General features: G+C 36.6%; 1 protein-coding gene across 2 annotated transcripts in view; it reads right to left on the reverse strand.

Annotated features, from left to right (window-relative positions):
- LOC113233563 overlaps positions 1-23,502 on the reverse strand; it is a 161,335-nt gene that overhangs the window by 16,361 nt on the left and 121,472 nt on the right. For both annotated transcript variants that reach the window (XM_026468690.1, XM_026468689.1), the window contains exons 2-3: positions 14,055-15,338; positions 13,379-13,488 (exon numbers count right to left, since the gene is read on the reverse strand). In XM_026468690.1, coding sequence (XP_026324475.1) covers positions 13,379-13,488; positions 14,055-15,338 — 1,394 coding nt within the window. The remainder of the gene's footprint in view (positions 1-13,378; positions 13,489-14,054; positions 15,339-23,502) is intronic.

A 23,502-nucleotide genomic window follows, 5' to 3' on the forward strand; every position in this document is an offset into this window, starting at 1 on the left:
TCCACTAGTCTATTATAATTATTAACACAAAGTAATTAACAATATTGAAGGGTAAAAGTTGTAAATTACATCCATCGAAATTTACATCTTCGATTCAGAATTTCACATAGTATGATTAAGTGTTAAAGTACGAAACGGCATTGCCATGTCATGAATGTATATTTGTTTTGTATTTTCCTGTTTTGTTATGTAATAATATAATTACACGATATTAAATAGAGGAAATAGTGCGATAAATATGTTTAATAGAGAAGAAAACATAAAGTATACAGAATTGTTCTACTTTGAAGGAATAAATGAAATATTCTTTATTGTACATTAAAATTACAATAACAACACAGAACAGTAATGTAACTATCACAGAGTAAGCTAATGTCAAACAGGTGACATTATTGCTAAGTGGCAATTTTTTCCAGGCAACTTCAGTACAGAAATTTAAGAGCTGGAAAGGGTGGTGCAACTAAAGAATATCTTCTAATGGAAGTGTTTTAAATAAATTTGCTCCTCATTAACAAATGAATTAATAAATAATATACAATAATAAGATATACTTATTATAGTTTGTAGGAAAATAAAATAAATAGTATTAATAATAGCCCGTCTAGTTAAAGGCAGAAAACGCGGACCGCGTCCCGTTTGGATAGCTTTATGTTGTGTGTCGTGATTGATAAGTGTTCTCTAGTTTTGAAAACCAATTAAGAACTCAAAACACGTACAATAATGTACATTGCGTTTAATTCTGAAGCCCAACCGCTTCGTTCCATGTTAATTGATTGCAAATCCACGTTCCGAAGAGGCTATCGTCAAGACCTTTAACTTTATTGACTTGCAAAGTTGCAACTGCGTGTGAAGTGGGTCAAAATATTGCCAAGTTTGCTAAAGTAAAAACAGAAACTTCGACACGTAAAGAAAATAAACTAAGAACAATAGAATAGAAAGATTAGATATTTAAATTCTGTAACTGAATTATCGATGTATGTTGTTGGTTAATACTGATCGAGAACGCTAACGTTAACGCCAACCAAAATACTTCGCTTCGTTTGTCCAATATAAGAGAGACCGCACTCGCAGTCAAGCTAGGGATCCAGTATTGCCTCTGATGAAAAATCCCGAACAGATATAAGACTGCAACACTAATTAATATGTTTTTAATTTATTCTTAAAATTCATGTTGCTATAATAAAATCATTCGTAAAACACGTGTAGCGTAAATACGAATGTTCTTTGAAAAATTAAAAAATAAGGTATTTAATTAATAACTTTTGTAACTATGGTGAAAAAGTGAGTGGTTTGCCATATGTGGTTATTATATGTATATTAAACATAACTGGTGGACGACTTTACCACCTCAGTCAACCGTGACTACGGGACCTGTAAAGGGCCCGAAACGTTGGTTCGTGTGAAAAACAAATATGTACTATTTAAATCCGGAGAAAATAGTTTCATTTCGTATATGTAACAATCGCGTATTTCCCTGTAATACAAAGTCCTTCCCTTGCAACAAATTGACGACTTTCCGCGTCGGACAACGTCGCGACGACCATCGCGTGCATGTCGCAGTCATGCGACATGAGTCACCGTGTCAAACAGAATCGCTTTCTTTTCAGAGCAGACCCGTGCCCAACAGTGAAACGTATGTGGGTTAATGATGATGAAGATCTAACGGAAATGGAAAAGCAACTGAATTTCCACGTGCTTAATTGCGCTCGCTCGATCAAGACATTTGCAAGGGCGCAAAAAAACGTGATGTGAATGCCTGTATGTAAAATTGTAATTTCTTTTGACAACATCCGTGATCTGGTATCGCCATCTCTAAGGTTCCGGATCACTGTAGAAAACTAACTTTTCTATATTGTCTCGGGTCTTTGTGGTACCGTAGTCGGCGTCGTTGTTACCTATTTCAATAGCACCTATGTGCTTTAATTACTTACTTTGGAATCAGAACAACGTATATGGTGTGGTGAAATTTTTTTTATTATATCCGTTTTTTCTTTGTTTATTTTTGTGTTAGATAATGAATGATGATTATTTATTCTATTTCCAATGCAAGTAAACAACAAGAGATTGCTAGACGCACTGAAAATGCCTGGAGGAACTATAGGTCCATGAAAGATCTTCTGAGGGGTACTCTTCCAAAGTCTCTCAAGAAGAAGCTGATGGATATGTGCATCCTTCCCATACTAACTTATAGCCCGCAGACTTGGTTACTTACAAAGATCCAAAATCCAATCTCGGGGTTAACAAAGAGCAATGGAGCTCGGCATACTTGGTGTGAAACGGACCGACCGATTTCGGAGCACGACAATGCTCCCAAACTCAAATTGCTGATGTAGCCCTAAAAGTTGTGAAGCTGAAATGGAGTTGGGTTGGTCATGTCTGTCGCATGCCTGAAAACCTGTGGGCCTTGGCGGTTGCCCAGTGGAGCCCCAAAGGCGTAAGGCGCCGCGGCGCACCGAGAAAGCGATGGCGTGATGAACTGGACGCTTACGATAAAGCTTGGGTCCAGTTAGCTCGGGATCGGGATGCGTGAAGGGATTAGGGAGAGGCCTTTGCCCAGCAGTGGGATCCTACTCCTCCTAGCGTCGTATACCTCATTACTGAAGGTCGTGACTCCCTCGCGGAAACAAGCTCCGCATGACAACGCTGTGCCATCTGTGACGCTCTTCGGCATAGTGGAGCGCATCAAGCAGACCCATGCCAAGAGCCGTACAAACTTGGTGGGATACATCATCAATTGTAATTATTGATATATAACGCTTATCTCTCTCTCTCTCTCTCTGTTCTTTCGCTTTGACTATAACTTTCTCTCTCTACATAATGAAACCCTTCTCGACATCAAAAGATTAGTAAAGATTAACACACCCAGAGCGCTAACAGCACACCTTGTATAGCCCGTGGCGGTTATTAAGCTATCGATAAATCATAACATACTGTACAAGCGTTTATTGCAGACTACGTCACTGGTACTTTGGAATTTATGATGAAAATTGCATGCTTTCCTTTTAGATAATAATAATCCGAATAATGGGCTTTCTAAACGATGTTTTTGGCCTACTTATCAAATTATGAAAACTGTTAAAACTACACTAAATAACTTACATTTATAAATAAAAAAAGACTTTAAAAGTTTGTGAAATTCCATCTATTTACCAAATTTTATTTATATTGATTAACGGAAAGCAGGTCAATTCCAATAAACAGGATTCATCCCCTTTTTCCCACTCTATAGAGGTGGAATGTTTTCTTCAAATTGGAATGGGATCAATACTGGGCGACCTTCTTTTCAGTAAAAAAAGACTCATCGAAATCGGTTCACGAACACAAAGGGTCGTTGCGTTGGTTCAAAAAGGATTTCAATTTTGAACTTAATGATAATTAAATTACTATTGAATCCGGGGCTATTAATAGTTTCGACACGTTCATAGAAAGATGTTGTTTAAAACTCTATACTACGCGACAGGTCAAAATATACTGGTTAGCCTTTGGGAATAAAACAATCGTAGAAGTCTAAATATACTCCCACCGTACCGCGGCGAACTCTGACCCGTGCTCCAGCCACTACCGCTATAGTACATCTACACCGTTTCAAAAAAGGTTCCGACCATGTTTTGCATTGCATTCGTGTTCTTATCACACATATAGAGAACTTTATTTACATATACTCGTATAATATTACCGTTTTCACTCTACTTTTTTCTAAAAGATCCCAAATCCCTATACATCCGCGTCAAAAATGCAGCCCTAAATAATGTGACAGTTGACACTTCGCGACCAAATTACCGACGCTCCACTTGACAACTGACAACTTTGACAGCTTCCCGTCTCACGCGCGCCCTATGTAGCAAGTTAGAGCGGTGCATGATAAATTATTCTGCTACTTAGTATTTTCGTTGATAGGTAACTAAAGTTACAAACTTCACAAAGACCGTTTCAAAAGCAATCCCAGAACGGAGGTTTCTTTTAATTTATGCCTATGCCTTTTAATTTATATTTAAGATTTTTTTAAGTATATTTTATTTCTCATTTTTCCTAAGTGTATGTGTTTGTTGATTTTTAGTATTTCATTTGCTATGTTTGCTTTATTATTAACATAACAGTTAGTCCAGGGAAATACTGCCTTATCTATTTCAGCCGTCAAGCAGTAATGTGAGCATTAATTTTAAAGGGTAAGGGCGCTAATGAATTACAGGCACATGGGGCTTGTCAACTTATGTCTCAGGGTTGGACAGGCGCAGTGACAATGCCCCTCAAATCTTTGCTATTTAAAGCTCTGAGTGGCACTGCAACTGTTATGACCAGGCGAGTAGCTTACCACCAGGCGCACGACTCTTTCGTCCCGTCACTTGATATTATAAATTTTTTTTTTTTAAACACATTGAAACATAACGGCTATTATAGGAGTAAGCTACACGAATCAGATTTAAAGTAGTTGGTGTATGTGCTTGGAAGTTAGGAGAAATATACTCACTAAGTGTAAGTATATGACATAAGCTAGTTCCTGCTGTGACCGCCAGACACGCTGTATAATTTACAATACAGATATTTTAAAGGTACAAAATGTTACGCAAAACTTAATTTACCTACCCAGATATGTAGTCAAAGTAACAAAGTGTAAAACAATGTCTGGCATGTTTAATAATTCACTGATACCGAGAAGCTGTTATTTATCGTCACGGCTCTACAATCTGGCAGCTAACACGATTGCCCAATTAACATAACGTATTCAGGTAACCATGTGTCAACCGAAATGACATGTTAATCAGGAAAAAATAAGAATTGCTATTGTAGATCTAATTTACATTACTCTAATAAATGCATTGTAACGCTACCAATAACGCCGAATTGAACATTTTTATAAGGAATTGAAAAGCAAAAGTACTTTTCTGATTACTGACGGAAAAAGGTGCATGTTGCTTTAATGCACTAGTCTATTTTCTTGTTACATAGGTCTTCAATGACAAAGGTTTCAACTACATCATTTTATATTCAATATAACACGAGCCTGGAAAAGAGACAGAAGATAATACCACTACCATAAGTTTAAAAGTGTGAAGTCAACAGCAACCGCATGAAATAATTATGCTAAGTTCAGATCATGTTACGGCTAGCGATTTAAATTCTGGTATTAGCATTGTAGAGGGTCTAGTTATAAAAACATGGATAAGCAACCAGCCGTAAGGAAAGACGACCTCCATAGAGAAAGCGGCGGAAAGATGGAGTGTTATGAAAGAAACATACACGCAATCCAACTCAATAATTGCGTGATCATGCGGTAATCATCTTATTCATGACGAATTCATTGAAAACGCTAGCGAAGGAAAAGTGGAAGGCAAGTAACGACAAAAAGGACCAAGAAGTTAGTTTGATCAAATCAAACGTAAAGTGAAAGTCGCGAAAGAAAAATAACAGTGGAAGTGCCTCAAGCCTCTAAGATTACTATCAGAACCCCTGTCGCCAAAACTCACACAATCATATTATGTTAAATACTGAAATCTTGATAATGATTGGACGTAGTTTCCAATTCAAAAAGATGACTGATAATATGGATAATATGATAACTTTACTTGAAAGTTCAGTAACTATTAATGCAAGTTACTTTATTTATATTTTTATATTGTAATTTCAATCAATGTGCTGCCATCCACCGGTCAATAACTGAACGACGACGAATTCAAGATGTTTTCCGAGAAATTCTCCCAAAAAACCATATTAAAACGGTATAAGGTTTACTTTCGTTTTATGTAAAAAAATTATTACGATAAACAGAAAATAGATAATTAATTAAAATTAAATAAAATAACTCTTAACGATGATATGAAACACCACAGTGGATTTACAGGTGCGGTTATCATTTTTGACCTACAAAGTAGCAAAATAAGGAATTTTTCAACGATTTCCGATGTTTCGCGCGAGATAATTGACACGACCATAACGTACAAAGCGAAAATGGCGGACTGAACTCAAATATGTAGAACTTCGGGTACTGTTGGCACACGTGTAAGGCCCACTAAGCACTTCTACTGTATTTATAGTTCTGTGGTGGTGGTCACATCATATTTGGAGGTCAATGAAAAGACTTCGCAGTGGACAGAATGGCGTTAACTATACTGAGAACATTTCTTAATTTAAAGGAGACGAATATCTTTTCATTAGGCAAAGCTGACATTATGGGGTCTACTACGAAATCTGAAATACGAAACAACGATAGTCGTTGTTCATTCGCTTCGGACAGTTGCTACAACGAAACGCATCCGATTTGATATCAGACCGAAGATCTTTGACAAAAGTATTTGCGCATATTACGAATAAGTAGGTTAGATCCATGAAAACTGAAACACTCAATGGAGTAATTACCTATACCGAAGTTCTGTAACTCGATTCTATTTTTTTCTACAAACTACAAAAGTAGCCAACTTTCCCGCTACGCCCGATTATACGAACATCCATTAAATTTAATGCTCCATTAAGTACCATGCTGTCTTTAGTTTTGCTTTGATAAAACAAAGTACAGTATTATAGCTAAATGTTACAATAAATTTATAGATCTTTTCTGCTACTACCAAATAGACGTCATATTTATCGTTAAATAAACCTTCGTAACACTTCCTTTATTTAGCATATTTACATTTCCCTGTATCTGTTTTCAACTAAAATCCGAATTGTGCAATCAATTCGACAGGTTGTTTGTTTTCCGAAACATTTCCTGTACCTTTGTAACTTCACGCCTTTGCCGTATCTGTATCAAACTTCTAATGTATCTCCGATATCTGTTGCGTAAGAGTTACTTTTTGTAACGCTACACTGATATGTGTTTCCGTTAATTTGTTATTTAGGTTAAAATTCTATATTTAGAATATTTTCTTTTTGTATTATTATTGCTACTTTTACTTACAGAACCAGAATTACTCTAGTAATTACTATAAGATCTAAATAATAAATAAATCGTTTATTCTTTAAAGAAAACCAAAAAAATTAGCTATAAATTCAAAAACCGCCTACTCTTTTTTTATTATAACACCAAGTGAAGTGACGAACAAGGTGGAAACACACACTCATGTTTAGTAACCTGTGATCTGTATAAACAGACCACAGGTTACACAGGGAGCATAGGCTTACTTACCTATCGTACACACTCTATAATACAGTTTCACAATATGTTTAACTCAAATAGAGATAGCACCATAGCATCTAACTTTGGCGCACCATAGGATCTGACTTTTTGTCGACAACGTATTTTTTGACGATCGACACGTGGAATTTAAATCAGGCGTAGATGCAAATACAAATTTGTTCGATTTCAACCTTGATATTTATCCATCCATGACCCATCCCCAACAAACGATAGTAACTATAGAAATCTATAGGCACGTGGAGGCACAATGTATACGCTTTTACAATAAGATTTCTTCTTAAAAATTTGCTATTTACAAGGTTTAAAAATATCATGAAACAAAAATTAACATTAACTTTACAAACCGTCGGTAAACGCGATGAAACAATTTAATACAGCGGTCCGGTTTTGAAGGGTAAGGGTGACAGTGAAATCACAGACACATAGAACTTGTCAACTAATGTGTCAGGCTAACGTGCGCAGTGGCAGTACCCCTCAGATCTTTGCAATTTAAAGCTCTGACTGGCAATGCCACTGTTACTTACTTACGTTCGTCGAAGTCATCGAGTATATAACCAGAAATACAGACGAAATGTCATTTAATTTGTTTGAAAACTATTCTGCCATATCATTACTGTGACAACTACGCTCCGATTGGCCAACCCGAATTCGAAATAATTGACGGGTGTCGTTGATTGTTTCACTTCAAAAAGACCAGTTACCTTGAACTTTGCTATAATGGACGAAAATTGCAAAATTACATTTATTTATTTATTTATTTATGTTTAATTACATGTTGCAGATGTTTTGCAGTTTTTCCCATACCACCGAATAGAACACCACGGCATTGTTAGAGATATTATCTTTATTATAATAAATTCAGAATATTTTTGGTATATACGGAGACGTACACACAGGTCAGTAGTTGGCCTGTCTGTATTTCAGTGCAAACGGAAGTTGATATTTATAAGAGCTGTATCGCTAATGTGTTACCAGGAATATATGGCCCTTACATCGTATCTATTTCTATTATACATATACTCGATGGTCGAAGTGAATCAATAGATTTAGTAGCAGTAGAGCTCCTTGTGAAAGAGTTCGTCCAGGGTAGTACTTGCCACCTTATTTATTTCTGCACATTTCGGGCACATAGGACTTGTCAACTTATGTCTCAGGGACACGGGCGCAGTGGCAGTCGTTGCGATTTAAAGAACTGAGTGGCATCCATCAGGCAGCCATCAGGCGCACGACTTGTTCGTCCCGTCACTTGATATTATAAAAAAAAGGTAGAGAGGTCTGCGAAAAGATTCCATATTATAGTATAGTGTCATGGTAGATTTTTCAGACTAAATAATTTTATTTTTGGTTTCAGTTACCCCATGACCACGGCCAGCGCAACGTGGTCTAACTATAGCACGGGGTAATAATTAGGTGTGTAAATACGCCTTTCTTATCCCCTTTCTGCAATTTTAGTATAATGCAACGACAAAATGTCTCAAATGTATATACAAAAACTAACATTATTTTTTCCTTACTATAATATAATATACGAGTATTATGACTTACCCAGGTCACATTAAGTCAACCCCAAGCCAATTACGTAACGAACGTTGTCACTTGTGTTACCTAGTTACTGACACACTGACCGCTTGAATAAATTATTGACCTATTTTCAAACACGCTTAACGCTAGGTTGCCCTGTTGTAGTCTATTCATTTAGATTTTAAAATATGTCCTAGCAAATTGCTGAAACAGTGCTACATGTAAACCAGTCTGAATTCCAGAGCCTCAACGAGGACGACCCCCTCGCTGACACGCTTCGCAGACGGCGGCCGGGGAGGCGAAGGAGGCAGTACCTTTTTCCCCCGCCGTAAATTGGGGCATCTCTTACCACCAAGCTTGAGGGCGCCCTTATGTCTCTATCTATTTTACCTCCAAAAGCCGGCGGGCCATCCGCCGACACGTCTCTGGGGCGCCTCTCTATGGCGGTGGAGTTAACTGCTGGGGTTTAGTGGGTATACGGACTACCTACTGGTAGTCCCACATAACCTCTCACAGCTCCTCCGAGCCAAGTGGTATGTGTAACGCACTTCTCAGCGATAGAAACGGCCCCTGATCGCTAAATTCATCTCGATACCTCCAATGAACACTACGCCTTTGTGTACTACCGACTTTATTTTCAAGTAAAATAGTGTCATGATAGTCATGACAAATGACTATGAATCATAGTCATGGTCATTTTCTGTTATTTTTGTAAACAGCGATATTTATTTACTAATATTATGCCCCACGAATTTTGTGAAAAAAAATAAAGACAAAAAAACAAAATTCGAAATAATCTCAGTACAGAGTACTAAAAAAACCGACCTCAAAAGTGAAAATGAATGAAAAAATGAAAAAGTTTATTTCTTTTTTCTTAGTTGTCTTAAAATAAGGTTGTGGTACGTGGAATTACATCTATTTGCCAAGTTTTATTGAAATATCCCCTTTTTTTATTCGCCACTATACAGGACTTGACACAGGAGATAATAAAAATCGGTTCTCACTACTCAAAGTACATATATTGAGAGAAAAACGCCTTGAATTGAACAATAGCAAAACCAACCATTAAAATAATTGCTCCTTAAGTAAAATTTAGGCGCCATTTCTAAAAATGATTCAAAATGATTGAAAATGTTCATGCGTGATCAGCCACCCTTAGAGGTGGATGACTTTCTTCAAAATGAAATGGGACCACTATGTAGGTACCCTCTTTCCAACATAAAAAGAATCATGAAAATCGGTTCACAAATACCGGAGTTATCGCGTAACATACATACAAAAAAAACATACAGTCGAATTGAGAACCTCCTCCCTTTTTTAAAGTCGGTTAAAAAACAAAAAAATAAATTTGCGGAAAAAAGAAACAAGAAAGAAAATAAAAACAGGACAGGTCCAAACATTAAGTCTCTATGGTTAGGATAGGGATCGATCCGTTTGTGTATACAAATTACTTAAACGTACTTATACCAATCACATTGAAATTAATGACATTTATAAGGGATTCCGCACACAGAATACTGTCAGGCGTTCAAAGGTACCGCATTAACGTTCTGCGCACTACGTAAAGTTTACTTTTGAATACTGATGGCATTATAATGGCATTAGGGCATTATAATCGTATCAATCAACGTATGGATTTCTGCACAATGTAATGTGTACCGTACCGCCATTTTTCGCAGAATCTTTGAAGTCGAAAAATTAACTAAGGATTTTAGGGTCGTATTCTAGAACTCTACTCAAGCTCAAGTCAGGACTTGAGTATGATTCAAAGCACTAGAAATCATACTCAAGTCTGCTCAAATCCTGACTTGAGCATTGAGTAGAGTTCTGGAATATGACCCTTAGAGTCAATATATCCAATGGTCTTCGGAATAAATAAAAGAACAATATATTAATGTACTAGACAACCACACACATTATCTGGTACACTAATAAATGCCCTGGTTTACAGGAACAGGGCAACGAAATGTACTCCGGATTGCTATCCAGAAGTTGGTTTCCAAATAGGTTCAGCCCAATCCAGACCTGGACTCGTCGTCTAGCGTCCACAGGACTAGCCGCTGGGTATATTGAAATTAACGTGACTGTCGTTCTTGCAGTTCGTGTTCTGGACGGGAGTGTCCCCCGCAAATTATTAAATTCGCTCCTTGGTTCATAAAGACCATGTTTACAATAATTTCGAAATCGTAAGTCTAAATTGCTATTTGAACATTACAACATATTGACTCAAAAAGTGTATTTTTTTAGAATCGATTAAAAACAAATTACTAAGTTCAGATGAAAGATTACAATTTATGTATAGGCTAAAGTTCAGCGTAGACATCGAAACAATTTCCTACTTGCCAAATATATTTTTAAAAAAGGGAAAAAATAACTTCATATTTTTGAGAAAGTTCAGTGATGTCCACAAAATGTTTGTCTCATTTTGAATTAAGTAGATATCTTTTAATTGTTTCTTACAATATTCTAAAAACAGTTTTATTGACTTGTAAACATCCAAATTTTACCATCAGCAGTATATAATATAATCTTGAATTACACAAATTTTATTACAAGTTACAACATTATTGTAATAGCAGTGCGATATGTTGTCTACTTCCATTCTTCATACATCATCGCTAACCATGTCGTTGTGAAGTTCATATTGCATCGAACACAGTTCATCAATCTTTACCTTTGTCTTCCTCCCTTACATTTCACGTTCGTATTGAATAAAATACCTTTTGAGTGAATTCACTTCTTTTGATTCATCGTCAAGTATGCTGACAATAGTCCATATAACCTTAGCCACCACTAATGTGACTCCTATCCCAGCAAGTATCCTGCCATGATTTCCCCATGATTAACACCAACTTAAATGTTGCGCTAAATCTACAAAATACCTATGGGTAATCCAGCCAAGGACTTGTAGCGTGCGACCTGTCTGACCCAGATCGCTTGCATTGCATGCAAAAGCTATAAATACAACGACTTTATTAATGTTCATTTCGAATTATTCGAATTCTTTAATTACGATAGGCAATAGCGAAATTTATGTTAGCTTTTCGATAATTATTTGATCTGTTGTATTTGGTAATTTAGAATGTATGATAGTTAAGTATTACAAGGTTAATGCCTTAGCCTTTTTATGTTTGTCTTAACAGACAATTAATATAAACAGCACATTAGTAACCCACCCACACAACTCGGTGTTTAGTCTACACGGTTAAAGATTTTTTTTTGACAATTGTCGTTATTTTTCTGTGGTCGAGAGTCGATTGAAGAAATACTGCTATCTAATATTGAAAAGTAATGTCTACATATTAACTAAAATTACAGACAACTCACGTATTTAAGTCAAATTTTTGCTCGACATGTTTCGTACCAATTCGTGGTCCTTAATCATGAGATTCCGCGGCGTTTTGGTGAGCAGTTTCCGTGGAGTCACCGAACTAACCACCAAACATGTCGAACGAAAATTCGATTCAAATGCGTGAGTTGTCCCTTATTTTAGTTAACACGTCTGAGAGTCGTATTCTAGAACTCTACTCAATGCTCAAGTCAGGATTACACTGGAAACACAAGCACTGGAAATACGACCCTAATGGCAGGAACTTGAAAATGATTTCGAACCATAAACCATACTCAAATCCTGACTTGAGCATTGAGTAGAGTTCTGGAATACGACTCTGAGTGTCTCACGGTGGTTTTCTATTTAAAATATCTACTTTTTGAAACTAGGCTTCACGAAAGGGGAATATGTGCTTTTATTTAGTTATATTATCGGTCACTTGGTGGCGCCCTTCTCAAAGGAGAATATATCATTGGTACGCTGTGTACTTTCTGTTTTAACAAAGAAGTCTAGTTAAACCATAATTTCCCAAAGTGGTACCTACCGCCTAGGGGGCGCTAGGGACCTCAGAAGCAATTGGGGGGCGTTGATGTTGACAAGGGGGTGCCACCGCATTTGAAAAAAATACCTGAATTATCTATATAAACATTATATAATTTTTTTCCGTGTGAAACTTTGTGTTACGTTAATATATTTAATTGATATTGAATTATTTTTTATGTGAAATTACTCCACAAGTTTGTTACAATTATAATACAAAGATCAAACACTTAGAAAAAGTTCCTTCGATCCGGCCGGATTCGAACTTCTAGCAAACCGTGGCAGACGCTATACCTGCTAAGCCACGGAACGAACCAGCGGACCTCATGAATTTTTCTGTGCTTTGTTGTCGTATCTTTGTATTAGATTTTTCAACGACTTTTTAGCCGTAACGCCATCTATGAGAAATCTATGAAACTATTTCGTCACCCAGTTAGATACCTTTACAGTTACCAGCCCTGGCTAGAGATGTCGCTATTCACTGTATTTATTTATTAAATACGTGTTTTCTACTTTTACTTTTTTGTGGTGTTGGGAGTAGAAGTTTTTATATCTTGCCTAAGTGGGGGTGAGTCAAAAAGTTTGGGACCCCATGAGTTAAATTAAACGAAATCTCGTTTATTATTATTACAATTCCAAATTCTAATACACTGACGGTCACTACAGCCTATTTCATTCATAACCAAAAAGCACAATATCGCAAACTCGTCTTCAAGAGATACCTACCTGTACGTCATCTTTTAAGTCATGGTCATGCTCTGTTCGCTGTGCATCTGTCGATATCGACGATAATTTGATTAACTAGTGACAAAGATACCTAATCTAAAGTTTAAGTATTTAACATCTATGCTTACCTCAATGACCTGTCTAAGGTCTTCCACATACACGTTTTCAGTTTGCACTATCTCTGCACACACTCGTTCTAGTTGCGACAGCCCGGACATCTCGTCCATTGTTTGATGACCTGTCAATATGTTTTGGATGTTAGTGTTAAGTATTCGTTGGTAACCTCTACGATACTAAGGAAAGAACGCCACAATATGTCTTTTCTTCCTAACACTGTAAGTAGTAATGTTTACGAGAATAACCTTATATGAGATTCTACTTCGTATCTAAATTCACTGCTTTATTCGCGCTGAAGTGCGGCATAAATGTAAAGTAACTTGTATAATAACGAAGAACTCCAACATTTTATTTTCGAATCTAAAATCGTATCTTAGCAGTCATAAGATTTTTTTTAATAATTGCCAATTTTTTCTCATGCAGACATTGAAGACGTATTGCTATCTATTATTGAAAAGTAATGTACATGTAGAAAACTAAGCTTTGGTTGTTGTTGTAGTTCGTCTTCAGTTTGTTTAAAAAACAAATATACATGCTATTTTAAATCCGACAAAATAGTTTCTCCATCAAAAACAATGAAAACCTGTTAGAAGTGTACATTATTTTAAATATTGTAGTAGATCTCGTGGCAAAGCTGCTAATTTGATATATGAAATATTACTAAGCCTAGTAATAAAATAAACTCACGTGGACTTTCCGAGCGTCGTTCGGCAGAAACATTGTTCGATATACCAGCATTGTTAACAAAATTGTTACTCCCATTTGCCGACGTCAAGTCTGCATCACTGTGATCATCCAAACTCTCGATCGAAGCCAAATAAGCAGAATTCACTCCTTTGTTTTGAACACCACTACTAGAAGTCGAACTTGAGGATGCGATCGAACTCATAGAAAGAGGTCTTGATACTTCAACTGGAGGATTCAATCTTATAACCTCCTTTTCTGAAGATTTCAGATTCCCTGTCGACCCTACTACTTCGGGATATGGTTCAGTTTTCGATAATTGTTTTGATGGAGACTCAAAATCTTTTCTGTGCAAGCTATTTGTACCACCATTAATAATCTTAGGTATTTTGGCAGGAATTTGTGATTTAACTTCCATTTTTACGGGCGAATTGTCTTTGGAAGACAATTTTATATCAAACTCTCTATCATTGGATGTGATTGACAATTCGATTGACTGATCTATGTATGGTAAAGATAGAGATTCAAAAGCAGTTTTGTTGGCATTAGGTACGTCGTATACCAACGGCTTATTGTTTGTTGGGACATCGTAAGTTTGTACTTCATCGATTTTGAAATCTAGTTTTATTGGAGCTACCTTTTTGGGAGATTCCTTTTCTTCAGTTTTAATCTTGCCAAAACTTTTCAAGCTGCATGGTTGATCATAGATTTCCATTGATGGTAAAATCTGGACACCTGACTGGGAGATTTTTGACGTAGCTCCAACTAATGGGATGTTAGACTTATGTCTCATGGAAGATCTTCCAGTGCTAACAGTCTTCTTCTGGAATTTTACTGTCGTTGTCTCTGTTGCACCTGATATCATCCGTTTAACATTTGGAGATAGATTTCCGAACGCAGTTTCGTTCTTAACATCTCTAAACGTCCTGAGTTTTTGCACTGACGCACTGTTCTGATCACTGGTAAGATCGCATTTGTTACCAACGTTTTGATTACTTTTGAAATTCAATGAATATAAAGCACTTGTATTTGCCAATTTGATATTAGTTACACTTGTCCCAGAATTATCCAAAAGTTTCATAGTGTCGGTATTTGTTTCATTTGTGATATCATTGACCGCGTTATCATTTGCTTTTTCCTTCATGTTTAAGTTGCTGTTGGGTACAGGTGGATCGTTTCGAGCATCTTTTGCTGTCTCCAATGGATCGGGTTCGGGTCTTAAGCTTTTCGGCTCCAATAACGAATCGTATATACCGATGAGCGTTGGTGTAAGATCTGTTGTACTACCTGAAACAAAAAAATCTGAGTTTTAACAGGGATAGTGACACATACATTGGTTGGTCATACATTGGCTTCATAAACATTAGTTTGCAATTGTATAGACTTTGTTGTACAAACGATACGTTTAGCATGTCAATTATACTTGGGCACGTCGTGTTCAACTCGAATGCTTATCACTTTAGCCACGTGTATCAACAACTTTGTACGATAAGTAAAATCAATCCGTTTCTTAAAATGGCAATTGCGGTGTCGGCAGTAAAAAATTCGTTTGTACAGGGCGATAATTTCAAACGTTTTCAAAACATAATCTTATAAACACGTTGACTCGCCGTAACATAACAAACAGTAATTATGGTAGATACTAATAAAAACAATTTCCAACATAAAGAGTAAAGTTCAAAAAACGGATAGCATTTAAACAATTCTTCAAACTCTAATGACATGGACTCTAACCGCAAGTAATAAAAACAAATGTTTGTCGACAGACGTGTTTAATTTATCTGTAGACAATTCAATTAGACGCTAAATTGTTTTTTAATGGTTGTCGCATTCTTGTGGGTTTTATTTTGTTCTTAAAAAGTATTCCTGTTGCTCAACCAAATGGGAGACACAACGACAGGCCATGATGCTTATTCTTACAGAGGTGTCAACAATTTGAGTGGGGACCAAATTTCATCCATTTCATATTGTTTTTTTAATTCTTCTTTTAACGTAAATAAAATTAAGAAAGTAGTTTTTGCTTTTGATATGAATGGAAATGCGAATGTTGAGATGGATGTGTGGAGTCACGAGAAAGGATAAGATAAGGAATGAGTACATCAGGGGAAGTTTGAAAGTGACGCCAGAGACGGTAAAGATGAGGAGTAACAGGTTAATATGGTATGGACATGTCTTGCGGAGGGAAGAATGTCATGTTCAAGGGGAGCAAAAGGCCAAAGACAAAGATGGATGGAATGTGTGAAAGTTGACATGGATAAGAAAGGTGTGAGTATGGAAATGACGGCTAATAAGGAAGAGTGGAAGAAAAATACATGTTGTGCCTTTTCTAGCGTGGGACACGGACAGGAAGAAGAAGAGATAATCCTTCGAAAGCCGTCGTTATGGGGTGTAATTTAATTACCCCGCAAATATGATTATTTTATTGAACTATATTTTTTTTTACCTCTTTGTGACACAACAATAACTTAGTATTATAATGAAATAAATAATACATAAATTTGCATATCGACTTTGGCAAAGAATAAGGATTGTTTTACTGTATGTACCACCCTTTGTAAACCATATTTTAAGCAAACAGATATTATTCATCCTTGTACCTACACCAATAAACTATGAACACCAGCATTGTTTGTTTGTGACGCGGCGTGTACGGCATTAACTTCATTTGATGCGTACACATTGCACAGACCTAATACTATACATCCCTCATAAATACCAATTTTACACTAATCTTGACTCACGTTTCTTCTCAGTACCGGTACAAAAATAAAAACAGTACAACACTATAACATGTTGCGGTATTAAGCATTCGTCGAATCGCAATATCGTGAAGTAATGCTAAGTAATCCGAGAGTTATTTTAAATTTAGAAGAAAATTAAAGTTTAAAATTTCAGAAACTACTTCGACTTAATTACCTATAATCGTAACTTTCATTCAAATGTGGTCTTTCTTTTTATTAATAGTTTTGGCTTGGATACAAGTCCTTTGAGCCATGTCTTCGTTTAATTATCGGGATATGGGATTCTCAGTAATATTTGGCATTGTAGTTCTAAATTTTAATACATTATGTTTTTTTCACTTTCTCTTAAATAACTTAGTTCACTTATTTGGGTTTATTAAATAGTCTTTTAAGCGAAGGGAGTCAATATTTATGTTTTACTTTCATTTAAATCACATTATCTTCTATTACTTTGAACAATAACTTTGAATTCGTAATTAGTGGAACTTTCAGAATAAAGTCTTTTGTAATTTGGTTTAAAATAAGGAATATAGTTCTTACTTTCTTCATCACTATTTCTTTCTTCGTTTTTTCTTCAAAATAATCTTTGTGAAAACTGTACTCGTAACTTGAAAAACCCGTAATTTTTTTTTGTATCTCAAATGTGGTCCTATCAAACGACGCGCGAGTTTTTTCTTTTTTTTTTTGATACTGTTTTTTCCATTCCTAAACCGTAAAAGGCAAAGGCACTTGTGTGCCATACAGCCTAGATCGACAGTAACTTCTTTTTTTAAATTTATTTTGCATTATGTTTTCAGCACCAGGTTCTTTACGTGTTTTACACATTTATTTGGGTAGGCAAAGGTTTCACCATTAGCCTATACGTGTGTAAAAATTTAGTACTGCAAGTACAAATTTTCATGTTTCAATTACAATTAATTCATAATATTTAATATATGGATGTACCAACAATAAACTGCAAATAACGACAACCTCTGTGGTCGAGTGGCTTGCACACCGGTAGTCATAATGTCGCCATCTCTGGGGTACCGGGTTCGATCCTCGGCCGGAGATCCGGCCCGGTAACTCAGTTGGTAGAGGAGTTGCCCTAGATTGGCAAAACAAACACGAATTCGAGTCCTGTCGGACCAAAGGAATTTTTCTTATGTACGATCTTTGTATTAATAATTAATAAATTTGTGGTTCATTATAACAAAACCATACTTACAAAAAATATTAGGGTTTTTTTTAAATTACAAATCACCTTAGTCATGTTCTCGTTGTACATATCACATTCTAAAGGTGAATTTACATTGATGTAAGTATGACCAATAAAGTGAATCACAGTTGTTACCATAAACTACAATGTTATTTGACTTGCATACAAATTAGGTTGTGGTTTTAACGTCTTGCATTTTTATTATGACGATTTCCATGTAACTATTATCTATATTAGGGCGCACGAAAGGAGCCTCCCCAGGCGACGTACTCCTTTCCTGTACGACCTTACGACGACTGGCAAACCCTTTCGCCACCATGGCGAGCATTTTAGTATATGCCATCGATACTATAAGCAGAAGTATTACTTCTGCTTATAATAATAACGCACACACTCAACTTAGTGTGAGAAGTGCGTCTATATTGAGTTACTAATTATTATTAAATTTCTTTTGTAATCCCAAATCGAAAGGACGTACAGGTCGTGCGCCTGATGGTAAGTCACATGCCTGCCCATAACAGTTGCAGTGCCACTCAGAGCTTTAAATCACAAAGACCTGAGGGACACAGCCACTGCGCCCGTCACTCTGAGACGTACGAGTAAGTTGACAAGTCCCATGTGCCTGTAATTTCACCAGCACCCTTACCCTTCAAAACCGGAACACAGTAATGCTGACATTACTGCTTGGCGGTAGAAATAGGTAATCTGGCAGTACTTCCCTGGACGAACTCTTTCACATGGAGCTGTACTGCTACTATAGGAGGTCCTTAGGAGTACTGCCACGTCGCCTGTTACCCTTATGGTGGCACTGCGTATGACTATTTATGTTTGCGTATTTGATATGTTTAGCAAACAATCACCATGTGTAGATAGCATCTGTGACAAAATATTTGTCTTGTTCGCATATTCGACAAACACAGCAAACACCAAACTCGAGTTACCGCTGTTCGATTTCTCGATGCATATCAAAGGAGCCAAATAGGCAAATATGCAAGTAAACCGTTCACGCTATGGTCATATTCATTGTTTCAACTCCTTATTTAGCTCCATGTGTAGACGGTCATATTTGTCAGTGCACGTTTGTCTGTACGTCAAACATTTTTTCCAAGTTGAAACGATTGTAAATCGCTAATGTGCCGTGACGGCAATAAAATAGGATACTTCGGTCCACAAAAATTTATTCCATAATTAAGTCAAAAGGAAAATACCCGAAAGGGCTAAGTTATTTAGTATTACAGATTGGTATTAAAATTGGTACATAATTTATGTTGAGAACTGGTAAAAAGATCAAAATTAGACGCAATTAAAAATTAGAGCTGTGCTGTCGCTACAACGATTGAGCAAGGAGTGACGACGGAACGAAAGAAAACGACAATAACGAGGCAAAGGAACTAAAGAACGATTCAAAATTTGAAAACAAGTGACCAGGAATCAGAAAAAAAGTGATAAAAAGGTGGGATGATGATGGAAGGAGGTCACATCGTCACAAAGTACATCAAACACCCAACGCGACGTAGCCATGTGAAATGCCGCCTCGAGACGCAAAATTGACAAGTCCTATGTTCTTGTAGTTTCATCGGCAACTTTACCCTCCAAAACCGGAACGCAGTCATTACTGCATTCCGGTGGCCATTGTCGCATTATTCCTTAGCCGTAAAAATGGGTATTTTCAATTGTGATTAAAACAATTGATGTATTTGATTATTTGAAGGCCACAAGTTCAAACAGTTAGCGCTACATTGTGTTATCGCCGACGTCAAAGAGAAAAGAGGAGGTTCTTCATTTGCGTAATTTTTTTTTGTAATCTTTTTTTTAATAATGGAACAAATTAAGTAAGGTTTCGGTGGTCCAATATCGGTTTAGTGGCAGTCTAATCATCGTCCACAAAAATGCAAAAAAACACACCCCTTTTGCTCTCAACACAACTTCACTGCTGGGCACAACTTCATTTAAACATACAAGGCACGATACTCTGTTGTCACGGCATAATGGGAACGCACTCTAATTGACATTTTTAAAAGAAAAAATAGTTTAGGTGTTCATATATCTAATGTTACCAAAATGCAAGTGCGTAATTATGACAAGGAAGGCAGCCTTAACGTCCCTCTGCTGGTCACGAGTTTCCTTTAATTCTTGTTAAAGTCTTGATGCGTGTTGGAAACTTCACACATATTTGACGAGTTTTGTTAACCTTGTTTGACATTGTAACATTTGCCATTAAAACAAGGGTTAACTAGTAAACTTAACTGGTATTTCACATAGAAACCTTTCACCTCTCGGGAATAGAACCAAGGGCCAACTACACAGGAGGCAAGCATTCTCGCTATTCATTGCCTTTAATTTTGATAAAACGTTAACTGTCCAATACTCTATAAAGACAATAGGTTATTAAGAGTGCAATTATTTAAAGTCGAAACAATGGCGCAAAGTACAAACGTACTAATCAATGGCTGTCACAATTCGTCATACGCCATTGATCTATTATCGTAGCACAGGATGTTTGGAAATTAAATAAAAGAACGTTACAAGAACTCATTACGATTTATTTCGTGCGCCTCGTGGTAAGCTACACGCCTATCCATAATGTGCCACTAAGAGCTTACCAAAGACCTTAGGGGCACTACACTACCACTACTCTGAGACATGAGTTGACAAGTCCCATGCGCCTCTAATATCACCAGCACTGCAGAAATAGCTTATTTTGCAAAGTATACTTATAATGACTGCACAGAATTCTTTGATATCTAATGTGCAAAGCAAGTTAAATGTGTATTTTTATATTATCAACCTCAAATGTTACAATATACAAAAGAATACTTTTTTTAGCTTTTTCTCAAAATGTTCCAGTGTATTTGATTTGACAGGGCAGTAGTGCAGCAATGCAATCGCGAACTTGTGTCGCTGGTAAAAGTCGCGTTTGTAACCGCTTATAAAAAAAAACTTGGTACTATAGATGTTACGTCCGTCAAGTGTGTTGCCTCAAAATAACAAGAACTAAGTCTATAACAATGAATATCGAGTTCTAAGGTTTTCGCGATTGTTACACATAGGAAATGAAACTATTTCATTCAACCGTGACCATGGGACCTGTAAAGGGCTCGAAACGTTGGTTTGTTTGAAAAAACAAATATACGCGATTTAAATCCGGAAAAATAGTTTCATTTCCTATAACAATGAAGTTGTAAAATATGATTGATAGAACACAAAAAGAGGTGGTTTACTTTTAATTTTGGTACATCAATAAAGGTACATTATCCAGTACAGTTTAGCAGCAGTAGAGCTCTTTGTGAAAGAGTTCCTCTAAGGAAGTACGTAAGTCGGTTTTGAAGGATAAGAGTGCTGGTGAAATTACTGGCACATGGGACTTAGCGACTTATGCCTCTGGGTGACGAACACAGTGTCAGATCTTCATCAGACAGGTTTTAGATCTAATACAAATATCCTTTATTGCCACAATGACACTTATTTACATAAATAACATGTTAAGCCAAAACATAAACAAACAATAAACGGTACGGCAAACATGTCAGAGGGCAAAACGAGGTGTCTCAGCTTGTGCGACCTGGAACCGTTGTGTCACAGACAACGCTGTTTTTCAGCCACCTCCTTGTCCCTAAGATCTTAGGCGGGCTTAAAAGCAACTAGGGCCAAAAAATAATTATGACATTTTAAAAACCATTATTCTATATTTGGTAGTAAGGTAAGTTCAAACGTGAAAGCGTCCTCCGCGACAACTCCCACTCCCGTCGTGCACAGTGTTATTACCGTTCAGAGCAATCTATTTAAATGTATGTATTTTGGTATGAAAGTAAAATCTCATTAATTATTAAAAATCATGGAACAAATGTGTGTTGTTTAGGATGTTAGATACATGCATTGCCTGGGGTGACGCCACTTTTGCACTGACAGCTTTATTTGTTATCATATTGAGACATTTCAAATTATATCACCCTATATAATATATAAAATAATCATATTTCACCTTTAGGTATACAATTAGTTCCATGATATCGTGATGCGGTTAAAAAAAGGTTATTGGTTCAAGGGTATAGCAGCTATTGTCACTTACTAGTTTCGACAACACAGAAACCACTAACTTAAACGTGTTACCAATGGTGTAGCTAGTATCTGTGCAGGGTTGTAGTGGCCATAATAACTAATATTGCCTGGTCGAGGGCGTCAATGTTGCAGACAATGATATAACCGGAACATGACCTATTAAGACGAGACGCAAAGGAAAATACTGCCCTCATTGTTATAACTAACGGAATTAACAGATTCAGGCGTTATTTTGCCATGTTAATAAAAATGGAAGTAAATTAATTTGCTACTCCGCGAACACGCTAAAGGTTAAATCGTGTAAAGTTGCTAAGCTTGTGTTGAATATTTTTTCATGCAGTTCATTTCTTCACACTCCCTCCGCGTAAAATTAATAAAATAAATAACACAAGCGCAACTACAGTCACAGATACCACCACCAAAAATATACCCGACACGTGTTTCGGCAAAATTTAAAATTAACTTATCATTTTACCATTGAATGGGGGTACCATTTACCAATTAACAGTTACCATCGAGTTAAAAAAAACTGAAACACACTTTTATCTCGTCGAACAGAGATAACGGAAAATGGCGCGTACATACATAAATTTCAAAAATTCTTTGATAACTGTCAACGTTACGTCACTTTTGATATCTAGAATATTTGGTTTTTCCGTTTCACGCAATTCAAAGCTACCCAACTGGACCAAATTAAAAACTATAGAAAGATGTCATTTTGCAGATGTTGCCTTCTTGTTTCCATTTGTTTTCTCAAGCTGGATATTAAAATAGAAAATGTTACTAATAAAAGTTTTCTAGAAACTTCTTTTCGTGTTCACTATAGAACTGGTCGTGGTCTATTTAAAATGAAAATTACCATTTCTAATAAGACACAGAAGTATATGACTTCACAAAAACCTTGTGACGGCTAGCAGCACCACAAGAAAATGAATCAACTTTACTACCGCACGATACTAATGGTGGTGTGACCAATTTTCCAGTGTGTTCCGAAAACAAACGCGGAAGAATTAGTATATTTGGCTACGGCCGCGACACCTCGTTAGTAGCAGCTCTCGACTGTGAGAACAGACGAGAATGTCTACAAGTCATTAAAGTTGGCGAACGACAAATTCGCCACGCAATGGATGTACAATAAGGCCATAGATCGCCATGCTGGCAAAACGCGGCATTTTCTGACATGAAGTTCCAACACGATGATCTCTTTCATCGTAAAAACTTGTGAAGATGCGATCTCCTTCATCGTCACCTCATCTTTTTATCACCCTCTTTACTGGTTCCTGGCCACTTTCTCTTAAAATTTTGAATAGTTTTCGAATTCCTTTCCCTTCATCATTACTCTTACGTTGATTCGTTCCGTCATTACTCTCATCAGACTTCTCGAAGCGAGAAGAGTGCTTATTTATCATCCAACTCCACTTAAACTGTATTTAAAGCATTAGATATAATACCT

This window comes from Hyposmocoma kahamanoa, unplaced genomic scaffold (genome assembly GCF_003589595.1).
Source record: "Hyposmocoma kahamanoa isolate Upper Pololo Valley unplaced genomic scaffold, ASM358959v1 79, whole genome shotgun sequence".
In the NCBI taxonomy this organism is placed as follows: domain Eukaryota; kingdom Metazoa; phylum Arthropoda; class Insecta; order Lepidoptera; family Cosmopterigidae; genus Hyposmocoma; species Hyposmocoma kahamanoa.